This window comes from Thalassophryne amazonica, chromosome 12 (genome assembly GCF_902500255.1).
Source record: "Thalassophryne amazonica chromosome 12, fThaAma1.1, whole genome shotgun sequence".
Lineage (NCBI taxonomy): Eukaryota > Metazoa > Chordata > Actinopteri > Batrachoidiformes > Batrachoididae > Thalassophryne > Thalassophryne amazonica.
In genome coordinates, this window is record NC_047114.1 from 34,792,403 (window position 1) to 34,811,545 (window position 19,143).

At 41.3% G+C, this 19,143-nt stretch overlaps 1 protein-coding gene across 3 annotated transcripts in view; it reads right to left on the bottom strand.

Moving 5' to 3' along the window:
* LOC117521608 (TSC22 domain family protein 2-like) overlaps positions 1-19,143 on the bottom strand; it is a 72,691-nt gene that overhangs the window by 29,155 nt on the left and 24,393 nt on the right. For 2 of the 3 annotated variants that reach the window (XM_034182938.1, XM_034182937.1), the window contains one exon: positions 3,791-3,865. The exons of the other annotated variant lie outside the window; for it this stretch is intronic. In XM_034182938.1, the coding sequence (XP_034038829.1) occupies positions 3,791-3,865 (75 nt within the window). The remainder of the gene's footprint in view (positions 1-3,790; positions 3,866-19,143) is intronic. 3 annotated transcript variants of the gene reach the window in all.

Consider the following 19,143-nt stretch of genomic DNA (forward strand, 5'->3'; position numbering starts at 1 on the left):
TATGGATCTGCTTGTTAATTTGACACAACTTTTATGCCAGATTCCCTTCCTGAGATAACACTACATTACACAGAGAACGTGTAGGGGGGGGGTCATCATCCTACAACCTTCTGTTTTGAAGCAAGTGCACAAACCACTTTGTCAACATGCTGCCCTCTTCTGTTTTTGTTTAAAATGCTTTTAATCAAGGTATAGTAATGTTATTTTTAGCGCAGGGGCTGTGGCCAAATGGTTCGTGTGATTGGTTGCAGTGTGGAAGGTCCGTGGTTCAAACTCCACCCCTACCACATTTCTCCATGTAATGTGGAGTTTTGTCAGGAAGGGCATCCGGCATAAAACTTGTGCCAAATCAACACGCAGATCCTCATTGGATCTGCTGTGGCAACCCAGAGGGAAATAACAAGGGAGCAGCCGAAAGGACTTTACATAGTAGTGTTATTTTTAGCAAACTGCTCTGTGCAACAACTGTACTCATTTCCAGCCAAATACTACCTACTGATATGTTGGGACTACTCAAATATAGGCTTAACAATATTGGACTTCATGACAACTGGTCATTTTAGGGGCTTAAATACAACACATCTCAGGATAAAATGTTGGCCTGACTGTTGTAGAAACACATGGCTTTAGTGCCTTTGTTGAAGAGTAAAGGTTTACTGACCTCAACAGATGATGCTCTGATCTTTTTGGAATCAATAGATACCCTGACTGCAGCACTTGAGAACCTGCATGAGGAGTCAGACTGTCTAGGTTTGCAATTGTCCAGGATCGAGACTAAGACCCAGACTTTCAATGACTTCCTAGACATGGCCATCAGAAATATATCTGTATGTGGATAAAGCAATAAACTTCTAGAGAGATTTATCTATCTCAGAAGTGACATTCATGTCTCTGGGTCTTATGCCTTGGATACTGCTGCAGCTTCTCCCTTTTCTCCTCCCCACAGCAGCAGATTGAGCTGCACGTTGATTTGGCAAGTTTTACAGAACATAAATTTGAAAAATTTTGTGACACTCCTAATATTACATAGGTCATAAATTGTGGGAACTGGGGTTACAAAACTGGTTGGTGCCAAAGACACTAGAAGCGAGATAACTGGATTTAAAATGCTAAGAACAGTTAAATTGGTAAATTTGGAAGAATCATTTTGAATGGTTGTCAAAAGCTAAATGAATAGCTTCATATTTTGAAAAATTTAGCAACAGTTAATAATGTGAACTTGTCTTAAACACAGAGATCATAACTCATTATAATCATCAAAACATAAATAACCATTAATCTTTAAATTATCAGTATCAATTTTGATGTCAATCAAAAATATCAAAATATCAACTAAATATATCATAAAAATAATGAATAGTTGTGTTTCCAGCCAAATAGGAAGTGGAATCACTCCATAAAGTACCACACTGCAGATGCAGATCATTTTAGGTCAGTGTTTTCGCATCCTCCTCTTAAAAATGCAAAATAACCAAAGCTCCCTGCATTGGACAAGATTCCAAATACAGACAACTAATGTCAAATCATCAAGTGTCAGTTCCAAGAGCCATCAATAAGCTTTCCTATCAACTTTCAAACAAAGCTCTGCTTATCTGTAAAAGCAGTGAAATATAAGCAGCCTTTGGCAGAAGTGTGCATCCAGACCAACAATCAAAAACAGAAGTGACGCAGCGTAATTTGTGCCATCTTACAAGCCTGTCAGTTGTCTTCCACTGTTGGTGGAAATCACTTAAACTGCCAAATAGAAGTGCAAAACATTCACCAGTAGGAAACAAACTAAAAACAATCTTGCCAAAAGGCATAGCACCGTGTGCAGAATCTGAAATTAGCCAAAGCCATCATCGTGTAGATTTACCTGCTGACATGCTGTAACTCAGGCAGCAAATGTCACATGAAGCAACTGTGTCTGCAGTTTCTCAGTGGCTGTGATTGTGTGTCAGCTGCATATTTCTCTAAAAACAGTTTCATTTCCTGTCACATACAGTTTCATGTGCTTCTCGGTTCAATTTTTAGAGGTCTTTTAAATGTATGCCTCACTGAAGACATCGCGTTCTACAGAGCTAGTTTTTGTATGTTCCTAAAGGCTGTTAAGTGGCTTCAAGTCCAAAATGCTTCATGTGTTGGATACTATAGATGTTGAAATTAAAATGCAGCTATAAAGGACTTGCTGAGAGCTGACAGAGTGACTTTGGAGAGAATGACAGTGAGGCACAAGAAAGAAACCTGGCTTTACTCAAGGTGATTATAAAAGCCCTTTGCCAAGTTGTTACTTAAATTGTGGGATGTAATAACTTAAAAATGACAACACCTGAACGCGCGTCTTGAAACCAGACTGTAACAACAGTCAACAGAACATGACATACAGTGCACCTGGAAAGTAACAGTTTATGTTACAGCCTTATTTCAAAATGGAGTAAATTCCTTTTCACCTCAAAATTCTGCTCAGAGCACCCCATAATGACATGAAAAACTTGCTGGGTTTTTTTTGAAAATGTATTAAAAATAATAATAAAAATATGAAATCACATGTATTCACACCCTTTGCTCAATATTTTGTTGATGCATCTTTGGCAGAATTACAGCCTCAAGTCTTCTTGAAATATGATGCCACAAGCTTGGCGCAACTATCTTTAGGCAGTCTGAGGTCAAGAGCGCGCTAGAGCAGGTTTTCATCCAGGATGTCTCTGTACATTGCTGCATTCCAGTTACAGATGATGGAGGCCACTGTGTTCATTGGGACCTTCAAAGCAGCAGAAATGTTTATGTACCCTTCCCCAGATTTGTGCATTGACACAATCCTGTCTCAGAGGTCTACAAGACAATTCCTTTGACTTGATGCTTGGTTTGTGCTCTGACATGCACTGTCAATTGTGGGAACTTATATGTGGACAAGTGTGTGTCTTTCCAGATCATATCCAATCAATTGAATTTACCCCAGGTGGACTCCAACTAAGCTGTAGAAACACATCAGTGGAAACAGGATGCTCTGCACCTACTGATGTTAATGTCCTCAATGGAAGGGAAGCTGTTGTGAGTGATCTTCTGATATTGCGATATTATCATTTGTCATATTTTCTGAAGCAATATATCATCCAGCAAAATTTGTTATTGTGACAGGCCTAGTGAGTGGTTGCAATAAATAAATAAATACTCATGCCATCTCAAAAAATGGTTGCAAAATGTAACTATTTGGGGGCAGCTTGGAGTCCTGCAGAGCTGTGGACTTTAAGCCACCTCAGCTGCACATGGCTCTTGGTTCAGTGGGCTCAAGACTGCACATGGACGAGGCAACAGAGACTTCATCTCAACTCCTTTAATTTTTCAGAGATTCTGTCAGTTTTTGGATCCACAAGTGCCCTAAGCCTGCAGCAAGTGGAGAACAAGGTTGTTTTAACAGGCTGCGTTCACAACTGCACAACAAGCATGCACAACTGCTTTAACCTCCTCTCAGACTGTGATTTTAGAGCAATGGCATCAAAATTAACCCAGTCATCACTTTAAAAACAAGTCACCATGACACAAAAATCACATTTAGGTAAATGTTGCAATTATCCACGATTCACATGCGTGCCAAACAGTGGGGGAGCAGTTCAACTGACAAAACCAATACAGGCTACAACAGAGAAGGACAGAAATGTTGAGTGCCACTCGCCAATTCCTTGTTTACTGACAAGCTTAGTTTACAAATTCAATCCATGCATATTGAGAAAGCAAAGCTCACAACTACTGAAAACTGTATTTTGTTGCACTCTTGCAGGCCTGTCCAGTTCAATCCAGTACAGTACTGTACCTATCACTGTGGGCCTTTGAGTCCCTGAATCTGCTGCCAGACTGGAAGGCCTGGTAGAAAGCCTGGGAGGGGTTCCTGTATCAACCAGATTCAAGGAAAAAGAGAGAGAGACAGTGTTGAAACAGTGAAAGCAGACCTAGTAATGTCAGCTTAAAGAAGATTCCACAAAGACTTTTTTTTGCCTCCCCCCCACCCCCCCCAAAAAAACCCACAAAAACAAAGAAACAAAAAACAACGGAGTGATTCTTACATTTACTTTGATTTCAATTTCACTGCAGACAGTATGAACCAAAGACATTTGTTAATACAAATAGGGCTGAAACAATTAGTCGAGTAACTCAAATAATTCGATTACAGAAAATGTTTGTGGCAAATTCTGTGCCTCAAAGCTTCGTTTAACATTGTAGTACATATGCCAGGCCTGTGTGTGGAGCTGTAATGTCCCCAGAAAAACAAACAGAAGACTAGAGCATGCGCACAGGCTGTGTAAGCGCTAATCAAATCAGCACAAAAGCTACAGCTTTCCAACGTGACACACAGAGTGAAATAAAGCCTTTTAATAGAAAGACGGTCCACACTGATCATCTGAAATAGCTTACTGTGCATTTAAAGCAAAGCAGTGTGTTTGTCTTCTTTTTTGTTGTTGTTTGGGTTTTTTTTTTTTTTTTTTTTTTTTTTTTTAGTTTTGTCCGCTCTACGTGGGGAGTGACTATTCGTGCGGTGGCTGGCTGCTGTCTCTCTCTGCCCGATGTGAGTGGCTCAGCAGTCCCCTCACACTGGGTGAGACACAGCTCTGTCCTGGCCAAACTGAATCTCTGGAAGAAGTCCACTCTTTCTTCTGTGTTTTGCTCAGACTCATACTGATTGTTTCACTTTTTATCTATCGCTGTTTTGGGCAACACACAACACTTCACAAATACAGTAACTCAAAATGATAATTAAAAAAAAACAGTGACTGCAAGGTTTGCATGTTCAACCTCCAACTGAAATGCATTGGCTGAATTGCAGAGAAAGAGGGATTAAAAAAAAAAAAATTCACACAGGGACCCAGTTCACCAACCTTAAAAAACAACTTAAAATGGTTCAATTTTACAAGTTGGGGAAAACAAAAAACAGAAAGCGACATCCCATCACCATTTCAGCAAAATGTCAAGACTTTGGCCCGACTCTGGCTAAGCTTCTGACACAAGGAAAGATCCAAAACTAGTAAAGATCTGAAAAAATAATTACCCAGGAAAACAAAAAGGGATACACTAAATTTGACAATCGGCATGATGATGCAGCGACATTGTGCCATTGCTTAGGGAGAGCCCTGGCAAAGGAATACTTTTGGAAATCTTTGTCAAGCACTACAATATGGAGCTACAGTCACAAATGCCACTTAAAACTTAACAGTGCAAAAAAGAAGACTTGTGTTAACGTTGTTCAGAAGCTGTGTCTACTTCTCTGGGCTCAAAAGCAACAGAGTTGGCTCATTACACAGTGAAAAGTGTGTATTGTTGTCAGATAACTCAGTATTTCCAGTCTTTATTTTTGGAAGTGTTTTCCATATGTGCCAGTCCAAGGACAACAAGGACCATCAAGACCATTTTCAGCAACATGTCCAAAAGCCAGGTTATGTCAGTGCAGTTGGCAAAGATAAGTTACACTACTGTGATGGCAGCATTACTGCAAAAACTTGCAATGAGATTTTACAGCAACAAATGCTACCTTTAGGACAACATCGTTACCAGAGACATCCACTCACTGTTCAACAAGACGAGGCAAGTCAAAACTGGTCTGCCTGCATTCCTGACCTGTCCCTGGTAGAGAATGTGTTGAGAATTTTGAAATGACAAAGGAAACAACAAAGACCCATACTGTTGTACATCTGAAGATGTGGTTGCAGAAAGAATGGGACAAAACAATACCTGGAATGCTTCATCGCTTGGCATCCTCGATGCCAATCATCTTCTGCATGTTTATGAGAATGAATGACAACATTACAAAGTGTTAAAAGCTTTCGCTTTTTTGGACTGTGTTGTGGACTTTAAATGTAGGAATGACTGATAATTAACATATACTCAACAAAAATATAAACGCAACACTTTTGGTTTTGCTCCCATTTTGTATGAGATGAACTCAAACATCTAAAACTTTTTCCACATACACAATATCACCATTTCCCTCAAATATTGTTCACAAACCAGTCTAAATCTGTGATAGTGAGCACTTCTCCTTTGCTGAGATAATCCATCCCACCTCACAGGTGTGCCATACCAAGATGCTGATTAGACACCATGATTAATGCACAGGTGTGCCTTAGACTGTCCACAATAAAAGGCCACTCTGAAAGGTGCAGTTTTGTTTTATTGGGGGGGGGATACCAGTCAGTATCTGGTGTGACCACCATTTGCCTCATGCAGTGCAACACATCTCCTTCGCATAGAGTTGATCAGGTTGTCAATTGTGGCCTGTGGAATGTTGGTCCACTCCTCTTCAATGGCTGTGCGAAGTTGCTGGATATTGGCAGGAACTGGTACACGCTGTCGTATACGCCGGTCCAGAGCATCCCAAACATGCTCAATGGGTGACATGTCCGGTGAGTATGCCGGCCATGCAAGAACTGGGACATTTTCAGCTTCAAAAATTGTGTACAGATCCTTGCAACATGGGGCCGTGCATTATCCTGCTGCAACATGAGGTGATGTTCTTGGATGGATGGTACAACAATGGGCCTCAGGATCTCGTCACAGTATCTCTGTGCATTCAAAATGCCATCAATAAAATGCACCTGTGTTCTTCGTCCATAACAGACGCCTACCCATACCATAACCCCACCGGCACCATGGGCCACTCGATCCACAACATTGACATCAGAAAACCGCTCACCCACACGACGCCACACACGCTGTCTGCCATCTGCCCTGGACAGTGTGAACCGGGATTCATCCGTGAAGAGAACACCTCTCCAACGTGCCAAACACCAGCGAATGTGAGCATTTCCCCACTCAAGTCGGTTACGACGACGAACTGGAGTCAGGTCGAGACCCCGATGAGGATGACGAGCATGCAGATGAGCTTCCCTGAGATGGATTCTGACAGTTTTGCAGAAATTCTTTGGTTATGCAAACCGATTGTTTCAGCAGCTGTCCGAGTGGCTGGTCTCAGATGATCTTGGAGGTGAACATGCTGGATGTGGAGGTCCTGGGCTGGTGTGGTTACACGTGGTCTGCGGTTGTGAGGCTGGTTGGATGTACTGCCAAATTCTATGAAACAGCTTTGGAGACGGCTTATGGTAGAGAAATGAACATTCAATATACGAGCAACAGCTCTGGTTGACATTCCTGCTGTCAGCATGCCAATTGCACGCTCCCTCAAATCTTGCGACATCTGTGGCATTGTGCTGTGTGATAAAACTGCACCTTTCAGAGTGGCCTTTTATTGTGGGCAGTCTAAGGCACACCTGTGCACTAATCATGGTGTCTAATCAGCATCTTGGTATGGCACACCTGTGAGGTGGGATGGATTATCTCAGCAACGGAGAAGTGCTCACTATCACAGATTTAGACTGGTTTGTGAACAATATTTGAGGGAAATGGTGATATTGTGTATGTGGAAAAAGTTTTAGATCTTTGAGTTCATCTCATACAAAATGGGAGCAAAACCAAAAGTGTTGCGTTTATATTTTTGTTGAGTACAGGCCTGTGGCTCTCACGTCTGTAGTCATGAAGACCTTCGAACGCCTGGTTTTATCCCACCTGAAGTCCATCACCGACCCCCTCTTGGACCCCCTGCAGTTTGCCTACAGAGCCAACAGGTCTGTAGATGACGCCATAAACCTGGCCCTGCACTCCATCCTGCAGCACCTGGACTCCGCAGGATTCTACGCTAGGATCCTGTTTGTGGACTTCAGCTCTGCATTCAACACCATCCTTCCAGCTTTGCTCCAGGACAAGCTTTCTCTGCTCCACGTGCCCAACTCCACCTGCAGGTGGATCACAGACTTCCTGACGGACCGGAGTCAGCGTGTGAGGCTGGGAAAAAATGTCTCGAACACTCGGGTTCTCAGCACAGGATCTCCACAGGGCTGTGTCCTTTCCCCTCTGCTCTTCTCCCTCTACACTAACTGCTGCACCTCCAGCCACGACTCTGTAAAGCTCATCAAGTTTGCGGACGACACCACCCTCATCGGACTCATTTCGGATGGCGATGAGTCTGCCTACAGGAGGGAGGTGGACCGACTGGTGACCTGGTGCAGCAGCAACAACTTGGAGCTCAACGCCCAGAAAACAGTGGAGATGATCGTGGACTTCAGGAAAGCCACAGCCCCCCCCGCACTCACCAACAGCCCCATCACCACTGTGGTCTGTCACCGCTTCCTCGGCACCACCATCACCCAGGACCTCAAGTGGGAGTCAACCATCAGCTCCCTCATCAAGAAGGCCCAGCAGAGGATGTACTTCCTGCGGCAGCTGAAGAAGGCCAAGCTGCCTGTCCAGCTGATGGTGCAGTTCTACACGGCCATCATCGAGTCCATCCTCTGCTCCTCCATCACGGTGTGGTACGCCGGGGCCACAGCCAGGGACAGGCAGACAGCAGCGCATTGTGGCCTCTGCTGAGAAGGTGATCGGCTGCAGCCTTCCATCTCTCCACTACCTGCACGTCTCCAGGACTCTGGGCCGAGCAGGTCGGATCACAGCTGACCCTTCTCACCCTGCACACGGTCTGTTCAAACCACTCCCCTCGGGCAGGAGGCCACGGTCCATCCGCACCAGAACCTCCCGCCATAAGAACAGTTTCTTCCTCTCTGCCATTAGACTCATGAACTCCTCATAACTCAGTCACCTTAAGCTTAACTCTGTCACTTTATCATTTTATCACGGGTCATTTTAGACAGTGTACTTTGGTTTTTAATTGCACTCCTCCCACTGCACTGTTTTTTCTGTTTCTCTGTTTTTCTGTTGCACACAGCCTTTCATATTTCTTTTTTTAATCTTATTTTGACACATATATTTTATCTTAGCATTTTCTCTCTTCTTAATGTTGCACCATTGTACCGAAGCAAATTCCTAGTCTGTGAATCCTGTTCACTGGCAATGGCAATAAACTTCTTCTGATTCTGAAATAATAATACATTGACCATACAAAACATTAAATACCTTGGGTTCATCCTGTCTGCAATGAAATAGAAGCTCAAGCAGGTACAACAATCAATGCAGTTTTGTTTTTTATACCATCCCAACTTTTTGTAATTTGGAGTTGGACTTGTCTTCTTTCAGGTCATAACACAAGTTCACTTAGATTGTGTGAAAACAATGTGAAATTCAACCACGACAATACACATCAGCACAGGTTCCAATGTGGAGACAGTTTCATAAAACATAAGGATATATGTCATTCACCTGTACTTGTGCACCAACTCATGCTCACAACCTAAACTTTTAAATAACCCTCCAATAACATAACCATGCTTCCTGCTAAAAATTGGAAACCTATTAGTTTCCCAACTCTGCAAAACAACCATTTCCTTCATTAGGCCTGTAGCAATAATTACTAATAATACACAATTATTTTGCTGCCTCAATGCATGCTTATCTTCAAAAGTCACCAACATTTCATTGAGTCGCGCTGCTTCTGACCCTCTGTCTCCTGCTCTGCGCAGGAGGTGCTGAAACAGCTAGTCAAAGTAAAGTAACTGGTGTTATTCCATCCAAAATGTTTGGAAGAATAAATGGAATTGGTTAACTTACTGTTTTCCTCCGAAATACAAACCTAAAAGCCAAAGCATACCGATCCACATTTGTATTGAATCACTGTTCCCCTATGTGATCAGTCCACTGGATGTGAGTTTCAACAGCTCATGCAATCAACTAATTACAAAAGGTGACTTATGAATTGGTGTAAGATTTCACAAATGGGATGGTCAGCAAATAGCAACGCTGCCTACAATGATTTTAAATCCATACAGTTAGGTTTCATGAGATGTCGTCATTTGCACAAAATAAAACAAACTTAAAATTGACCAAGTTTCTAAGGCTGTCAAAAAAGAAAACCTATCAACCCCCCCACAAAAAACATGCTGCACAGTAAATTAATCCAATGCAAATAAAAGCAATCCCATTCAAAAATGTTCAATGAAAAAGGATGTTTACATTTAGACCTTGTCATGCAGTGCTCAAGTGCCTGATGCTGCTCTCTAGTGCTCACTACATTAAAAATTTTATCTAAGTTTTGAACATGGGAGCAAATACTTTGGCCAGCCAATATTCATGTGTTTTTTACCTTTTAGACATTATTTTTGGCCTATGCATAACATCAAATGTCATGAAATATAACATAAAAGAATGAAATATAAAATTTGCTTCTCTGGGTCTGAGCTCATTTGAAATGGACAGACGCAAAGTGGTAAAGTGTGCTGTGGTCTGATGAGTCGACATTTCAAATTGTTTTTGGAAATCATGGACGTTGTGTCCTCCGGACAAAAGAGGAAATAGACCATCCAGACTGCTATCAGCGCAAAGTTCAAAAGACAGCATCTGTGATGGTATGGGGGTGTGTTAGTGCCCATGGCATGGGCAACTTACACATTTCTGATGGCACCATCTATTCTGAAAGGTGCATCTAGGTTTTGGAGCAACACATGCTGCCATCCAAGTAATGTCTTTTTCAGGGACGTCCCTGCTTATTTCAGCAAGACAATGCCAAGCCACATTCTGCACGTTACACCAGCGTGGCTTCGTAGTAAAAGAGTGCGGGTACTAGACTGGCTTGCCTACAGTCCAGACCTGTCGCCCACTGAAAATGTGTGGCACATTATGAAGCACAAAACACAACAATGGAGACCCCGGACTGTTGAACAACTGAAGTCGTACATCAAGCAAGAATGGGAAAGAATTCCACCTACAAAGCTTCAACAATTACAACCCCTGGCAAAAATTATGGAATCACCGGCCTCAGAGGATGTTCATTCAGTTGTTTAATTTTGTAGAAAAAAAAGCAGATCACAGACATGACACAAAACTAAAGTCATTTCAAATGGCAACTTTCTGGCTTTAAGAAACACTATTAAGAAATCAAGAAAAAAGATTGTGGCAGTCAGTAACGGTTACTTTTTTAGACCAAGCAGAGGAAAAAACTATGGAATCACTCAATTCTGAGGAAAAAATTATGAAATCACCCTGTAAATTTTCATCCCCCAAATTAACACCTGCATCAAATCAGATCTGCTCATTGACATTGACCCTATGCCATGACATTGACCCTATGTGTCTTTTTGCAAGGAATGTTTCTGCAGTTTTTGCTCTATGGCAAGATGCATTATCATCTTGAAAAATGATTTCATCATCCCCAAACATCCTTTCAATTGTCCAAAATATCAACATAAACTTGTGCATTTATTGATGATGTAATGACAGCCATCTCCCCAGTGCCTTTACCTGACATGCAGCCCCATATCATCAATGACTGTGGAAATTTACATGTTCTCTTCAGGCAGTCATCTTTATAAATCTCATTAGAAAGGCACCAAACAAAGGTTCCAGCATCATCACCTTGCCCAATGCAGATTCGAGATTCATCACTGAATACGACTTTCATCCAGTCATCCACAGTCCACAATTGCTTTTCCTTAGCCCACTGTAACCTTGTTTTTTTCTGTTTAGGTGTTAATGATGCCTTTCGTTTAGCTTTTCTGTATGTAAATCCCATTTCCTTTAGGCGGTTTCTTACAGTTCGGTCACAGACGTTGACTCCAGTTTCCTCCCATTCGTTCATTTGTTTTGTTGTACATTTTTCGATTTTTGAGACATATTGCTTTAAGTTTTCTGTCTTGACCCTTTGTCTTGCTTGGTCTACCAGTATGTTTGCCTTTAACAACCTTCCCATGTTGTTTGTATTTGGTCCAGAGTTTAGACACAGCTGACTATGAACAACCAACATCTTTTGCAACATTGCGTGATGATTTACTCTCTTAAGAGTTTGATAATCCTCTCCTTTGTTTCAATTGACATCTCTCGTGTTGGAGCCATGATTCATGTCAGTCCACTTGGTGCAACAGCTCTCCAAGGTGTGTTCACTCCTTTTTAGATGCAGACTAAGGAGCAGATCTGATATGATGCAGGTGTTAGTTTTGGGGATGAAAATTTACAGGGTGATTCCATAATTCTTTCCTCAGAATTGAGTGAGTCCATATTTTTTTCCTCTGCTTGGTCTAAAAAAGTAACCGTTACTGACTGCCACAATCTTGTTTTCTTGATTTCTTATAGTGTTTCTTAAAGCCAGAAAGTTGCCATTTGAAATGACTTTAGTTTTGTGTCATGTCTGTGATCTGCTTTTTTTCTACAAAATTAAACAACTGAATGAACATCCTCCGAGGCCGGTGATTCCATAATTTTTGCCAGGGGTTGTAGTGTCTTCAGTTCCCAAATGCTTATTGAGTGTTGTTAGAAGGAAAGGTGATGTAACACAGTGGTAAACATACCACTGTCCCAGCTTTTTTGAAATGTGTTGCAGGCATCCATTTCAAAATAAGCAAATATTTGCACAAAATCAATAAAGTTTATCAGTTTGAACATTAAATATCTTGTCTTTGTGGTGTATTCAATTGAATATAGGTTGAAGACGATTTGCAAATCATTGTATTGTGTTTTTATTTACATTTTATACACCGTCCCAACTTCACTGGAATTGGGGTTGTATTTAACTTTAATTTAAATTGGTTAAAGTTGTGGCTCTTACGATAAATTTAAAAAAAAATAATTAAAAAAAAAATATTATTATAAATTATTAAATATTTATTTTCTTCCACTTTATATAGGCCCACTGATGATGAGACACTGAGGAGCAAGTAGACAATAAACCCTTTGGAAACATGAATCACTGATTTGGGATGTTTTAATGTATTGTATATACATTTTAATTCTATAGTCTAATAAGTTCATTGCTATTTGAAAGGGTTGCATTTTATGCTACATTATCATACCAATGGCATACAACAGTGTGAAAACAATGTAGATGATAATATTATTAAAGGATTATTAACCCCAGCAAGCGAGATTAATCATTTGTTTATTTTATTTATATTATATATATATATATATATATATATATATATATATAAAACACGCAAATTTACAGTATCGCCTGAATATGAAAGCTGGTGACGGCTCGTAGTCACACCTGTTCACCTCCATGAAGAACTTGCAAACAGATGGTCCGATCACTAGCTGGTAAGCTTTCAATGTGTGCATTTTTCCGATGCTGTTTAGATATTTATGAACTATGCTCATGTCCGACTTGGTTTTTCTAATCATGTTTTTAGCTTTCTGGTTTGTAACGAATGTGATATGCATTCCAGTCTAATTGTTATGATAACCGGACTGATATGGGAAAATATCTGACCAGAAATCAGCCAATCAGAGTGCGTAGCATCATACCGATATAATATTGTTTATCGTGATATTTTCTGAGGTAATATATTATCCAGCAAAAATGTGTTGCTGTGACAGGCGTGTCCATCATTAAGTTGATACTTTTTTCCACAACAAAACTGCACTACAGAATTCAACTTCACCACTATCCGGTTGTACGTATACGATTAGGCAAATTGTATGATTGTTCTCAAGTGATGTATGCCAGGAAGAGGACAGGAAGCCTCCACTGTCAATTCAATTAATTTATATTGCGCCAAATCACAGCAAAAATCGCCCCACATGGGTGAGGGCAAACTTTACAAACCACTCTGTCACTTACACACTTATTTCCTGTCATTCCCTGAGCCTGGTTCTGCTGGAGGTTTCTTCCTGTTAAAAGGGAGTTTTTCCTTCCCACTGTAGCCAAGTGCTTGCTCACAGGGGGTCGTTTTGACCGTTGGGGTTTTACATAATTATTGTATGGCCTTGCCTTACAATATAAAGCGCCTTGGGGCAACTGTTTGTTGTGATTTGGCGCTATATAAAAAAATTGATTGATTGATTGATATGAACTCAAACTGCTTCTTTCCCAAATATACACAACCATAAACACACACTGAGTGTACAAAGGTACACACAAATACAGACAGAGAGACAAGCCAACACATGCATGAGTTACACATGGCATAGGAAATGAGGAGTTGATTTACAGCATGCACACGCGCGCCGTGTGTGTGTGTGTGTGTGTGAGAGTATTAAAAGGCAGCCAGGGCTCTTTTCCTAGAAATCTCTGGCACAAATTCTTTACCTCATGACTAAACACTTTCACAAACCTCCCCCTGTTCCGCTGCTTAATTTGTCCTTAGCGAGTAACAGTGAGCTTAAAAATAAATAAATATAAAAGGTCCTCAAATATATGCATGTGTACACCTCCACAGACACTCAGCGCGTCTCCCTTTCAGCTAAAAATTTAGCAATTCTGCAAGACGATATCTGTTCAAGTTACTGACACATAAGAGTTTGGAGTCCAGCAGTCGCTTCACAATCGAGGCCAAGAACTTTAAGTCATCATTCCTCGTTAAGCTGCAAGCATTTGCCTCTGAATGAGCCACTCTGTAACTGTAGAATGCAACATGTCGATATCCATTCATGAAAGGCCCTCTTTGTCGTGCAGCTCAAAATAGTCAATGTGTTCAGCAGTGGTGAAAGTAATGGCTCCCCTTTAAACCCTGAATATGGGCTCTGAGAAAGTCACCAAAAGAAAACTTCTCCCCCCACCCACTCACTCTTTTTCCCTCTAATTTTTTAAAAAAGGGGAGAAAAAATAAATAGGCCAACTTGACGCAAATGTAGCTGAAAGTGCAGATGCTTTGCCTAATGCTGCCCCAAAGAAAATGTACAGTATGACCCGTCAGCAGGCGATGATGACCTTTTTTGTGCATTCTTACTGGATTATGTCAGGCAGTTATCTCAGAATGACACGTTTTCTTTCTGCATGCCTCTGTTGCAAACCAGAGAAAAAGATTGAGTTTCATGGCACTGAGCCACTTAATAACCATGTTAGCAGCACGTGAAAAGCCACAGCAGCCTGACCTGATGAGGATATGGGTGGGAAGCATGTGTTAGTAAACGGAAGGTGATTGACAAACAAACAGAAAAATGTGTTAACCTGCATGTCTTCTGCATCAGGCCAGTGTGGCGGCAACATTAAAAAAAAAAAAAAAAAAAAAAAGCTACATAGCTCTCAAAACTCTGTGATTGTCTGCAAAATAGCTTCTACATGCAGGGACTTAAGCCAGGTTCACACGGCAAGATAATTAGGCCGATATTGGACGCAATCTTCCCCTTCTGATAATCTTAAGGATGCCCCGATAATCGTGGTGACGCTAAAATAATCTTACCAGATCTTCTTGCCGTGTGTGGTGTGTTAAGAGTGTTCTGATCTGCTCGGAAGGACATCAGGAGCGCTCCGATCGCAAATTGGGGTTATTCAACGTGTTGGATTGTTTTGGCCCGATATTGCAGTGTGTGGTGTCCTCCAACCACAAACGAGCATGCAGCCTGCTGAATGTGATTGTGACGTGCAGCCAATCAGAAATCTGTTCGTGTGTGGTGTTGTTGTCCTTACCATGTGGCTGAACACCACACACTGGACGACCAACACTGTTAGATCTATAGTATTTTATCTCCACGTGTGTGGTCTCAGGTTTTAGAAACCTACAGATAATTTTAAAATCTTGCCGTGTGAACTAGGCTTTAGAAATCAGAAACCTCACAGAAAATATAATTGGCCAGTGTAGGCTGGATGGGTTTTTCAAAGCTGTTAAAAGTTTGGACACATGAAACAAGTTACATGAAGTCTCAACTTTTCAATACACAAAATTTGTGCTACGTAACCTCACAAAGCTACGTGCTGAAAATTATCTTAATGACAGCGTTAATGTCTCCACTCATAAAAAATGTAAATCTAAAATCTATTTGTCTGCTTTAATGATGCTAACTCTTAATGTCTATAAACAGACATTAACTTTCAAACTGATCTAAACAGTCTGCTGCTCCATACTCCTGTCCAGTTGGTGACGGTGATGCACAATGGAGGTTTGCCAAGCACCAGTAATGTTATGACGCCAACACTAGCCTGATTTCAGAAGTGGCGCGCACTGCCCTCGCCCTGTCACACACTGCTCTCACACACCCACACTCTGAGCAAATAAGCATTATCAACATGCATGTGCTGTGGCCGTGTCAAATACTTATTCATGGTTACCCAATTAAAAGTGTAAGTGACATATGTAATGTTTTTGAGTATATAAGACTAAAATTAAAGAAGAGTTTGAAATTTATCCTTTCCTGGTGCGCAGTTAGTGAAGAGATAAATATTCAGGTTTTGAACTGCGACCAAAAAAAAAAAAAAAACTTACTAGCTGGTCCCGACAGTGGAGAAGAAGGTATTGGCATCACCACCAGAACCATTATCTTAATAGCCCCATTAATTTATGGATTTTTACAGGCTACTGACAGCCCCGTTTCCACCGAGTGGTTTGGGTCAGAGCTGCACCGTGTTTTCAGTGTCAGAACAGTTCATTTCGCCAGCAGAATCCTTTTGATTGGCAGATGGAACACTTTTATATTGACGAGCATGCGCACAGTGTTGTGCGGATTCTTCACTCCACACGGAGGCAAAACTGAATATTTTCAGATTATTTTATTTTACTGTTTTATGGGATAATTTCATCGTGTGCAGACTGAGATGTCATAGGCAGATGAGGAACTGGGAATCTTTCAACTTGCAGTGCAAAGCGGCTCATTAACAACAGAGACTCGATCCATCAGCCGCAATAACGGATTACAGCCAGCGCTGTTACCTGGCACCAAACTCTCGTGTGACAAATGGAGTTTTGTTCAACCAGAGCAGAAGGAATAAAATTATTTTCAGATGTCATTTCGTAAAGGTGGATAAGTTTTCAGAGGATCTCACTGATACAGACAGGTAAGACATTATTTACTCCTTGTGGGAATGGTTTTAATATTCAATAATATGTTCCGCTACTAATGTATAGTAGAAGGAACCAATATTTATTTTAAAATAGCTGATATTTTCAGTCCCTCATGTCATTTTTCAAATTTGAAATGTTATGTAAATGTTTCTAAGAAAAAAACAAATAAAAAAAAAATCCACACTTCCTCATCACTATTTTCTGATGTCAGATAGTAATTTTTTTTTTTAATCAGTTGATTACGACCAAATAGCTGGCAACCCCGCCCCACCCCAAAAAAACAAAGCTAAACAATTTATCATGCCGAAATCACCTGCAGTATTTATTTTATAATCACCATTCTGTGTTCTGAACTCACTGTTGTCAGCCTGAAGGTTTTTCCTCCAAGGTTTAGATCCCTGCGACAGACTAGCGTACTGTCCTGGGTGTACCCCGCCTTGCGCTCTATGACTGCTGGGATAGGCTCCAGCCCCCCGCGACCCTTAATTGGACTAAGCGGTAGAAGATGGATGGATGGATGGCTTAGATCCCTCATTGTCATCTAGATAAGGGTGGAAACCAATAGGCTGTGTCTCCACAGTTTCTTAAAAACACCTTCAGAGTAGACTAAAAAAAAAAAAAAAAAAAAAGACGCTCCACACTAGAAAAAAAAATTGTCCGAAAACAGCTCGACCTACACTGTGTTTATAATTGATTTGGGCTTGAATCATGCCGTTCCGGTGATGACGTAGCAACAATATGGCCGCGGCTGAGGGCTGAAATAAAGCACAGGCTTCAGACAGCTGTTTATCCTTCACCTACGCACTTATCGACTTTTATCGTTCAGGATTTTTTTAAATATCAACATTTCATAATTTTTAGTGATTGTTTGTGCACATGTTTTGGTGTCATCTGCACTTTAAGTAAACAAAGCTATGTTACATGAGAGTGTGATCCAATTATATCTTGCCCTAAAAGTTAAATTGGCATTTTTTGCCGAGTACATAAGTTCAAAAACTTGCAACACCAACTACAAATCTCAAGTACCTTTTATACTGTTTCAGTTGTGAGATTTCATTTGTAGAAGTTGGGTAGGTTTGCTACAGACTTTATGTTGGCAGCATTTTCTGATATTGGTGGACCTATGTTGGTCATGAGAAGAGCCAGTTCCTGGGCTAATAAGAGCAGTGGTGCCTTGCGACAGAAAACTCCTATCAGACACTGAGCAGTGGTCTTTCCACTGTGGCCCCATGAGGCTGATAACAGATGCATCAGTGGGGCGTGTCAATCAGCTGTGTTTGACTTCACATGAATGTGCACTCGTACAATGCTAGGAAGAGGCGGGACAAGCTCACTTTCCAATCATTCTGATGTCTTCATTACGTACCAAAAATTCAGCCTCATGTCAACTTTTTGCTCATTTTTGCTTTTTTGCTCAAGCCCCCGTCACACATAGCAAGAATGTGCAGGAACCAGCCGGACACGGCAAATATTGCCATAACTGGATGCAGTCGAGAGGAAAAGAGGCATGGTCAGCAGTGTCAGAACGCATCCAGATTACATTGGAGGTGGACATTAATATACATGGCACGTGCAGGTCATATAAGCAGGCTTTGCGGTGGCAGATCCATCTCGAGGTTTCCATGTGTGCTCAAATCATTTTGGATTTGTTTTGCCACGATCATATTGCACATGGACCGCCGTCAGATAGGTGTCCCATCTTGACAGCGGTCCATGTGAAATCTGACAAAGGGTTTTGAACATGTGCATCATGCTCGAGGCCGCCAGGCAATTTTGACCAACTATGTGGACTCTTGCAGATGGCTGTCAAAATGTTTCCAAGCTGCAACTGGACACTTTTCGGATGTGGGTTGAATCGTCATTCTGACCTCATTCGGCTTCATTCTGGCCATGTGTGATAGGAATATCAGTGAAATTACTGTGTACTTTCCCTTAAAGTAGACCTGCATTGAAATAAATGTGGTCAGATTTCAGAAAGAAATAGCTGATATGTATTTATAAGACCCTTGTGAATGCAGTAAAGTAAATCTGTAAGCCCAAATTTGTAATTCAGCGGAGAAATCTTCCTTTAAAAATGACAAATTTGCAGCTAAAATTTAGTCCTCTGTGAAAACAGTTTGTACAGCCATATCATTTCCATGACGTCAGGGACAAGACGACACGCTCCCGCCTTCAGTCCGATCCCGCATTGAAATGTTACTTATACACGCCCTGGTTTCAACATCCAAAAGTAAGCTGCAATGAATGTGAGATACATATCTGTGTGTTCAGATCAGCAACGACATCAACAGCGGGCGCCGTTCTTCACCGACGCCTCGCTTTCTGCCTCCGCTGCGCTTACCGAGTCATGCTCGGTAAACGCAGAAGCGGGCGCTCACATCACCCGTATCTGTTGTGCAGCCAGCACCACGTCCCTCTCTACTGAATGGAGGTGCAGCCAACTTGGCACAAGTCGCTTTTTTGA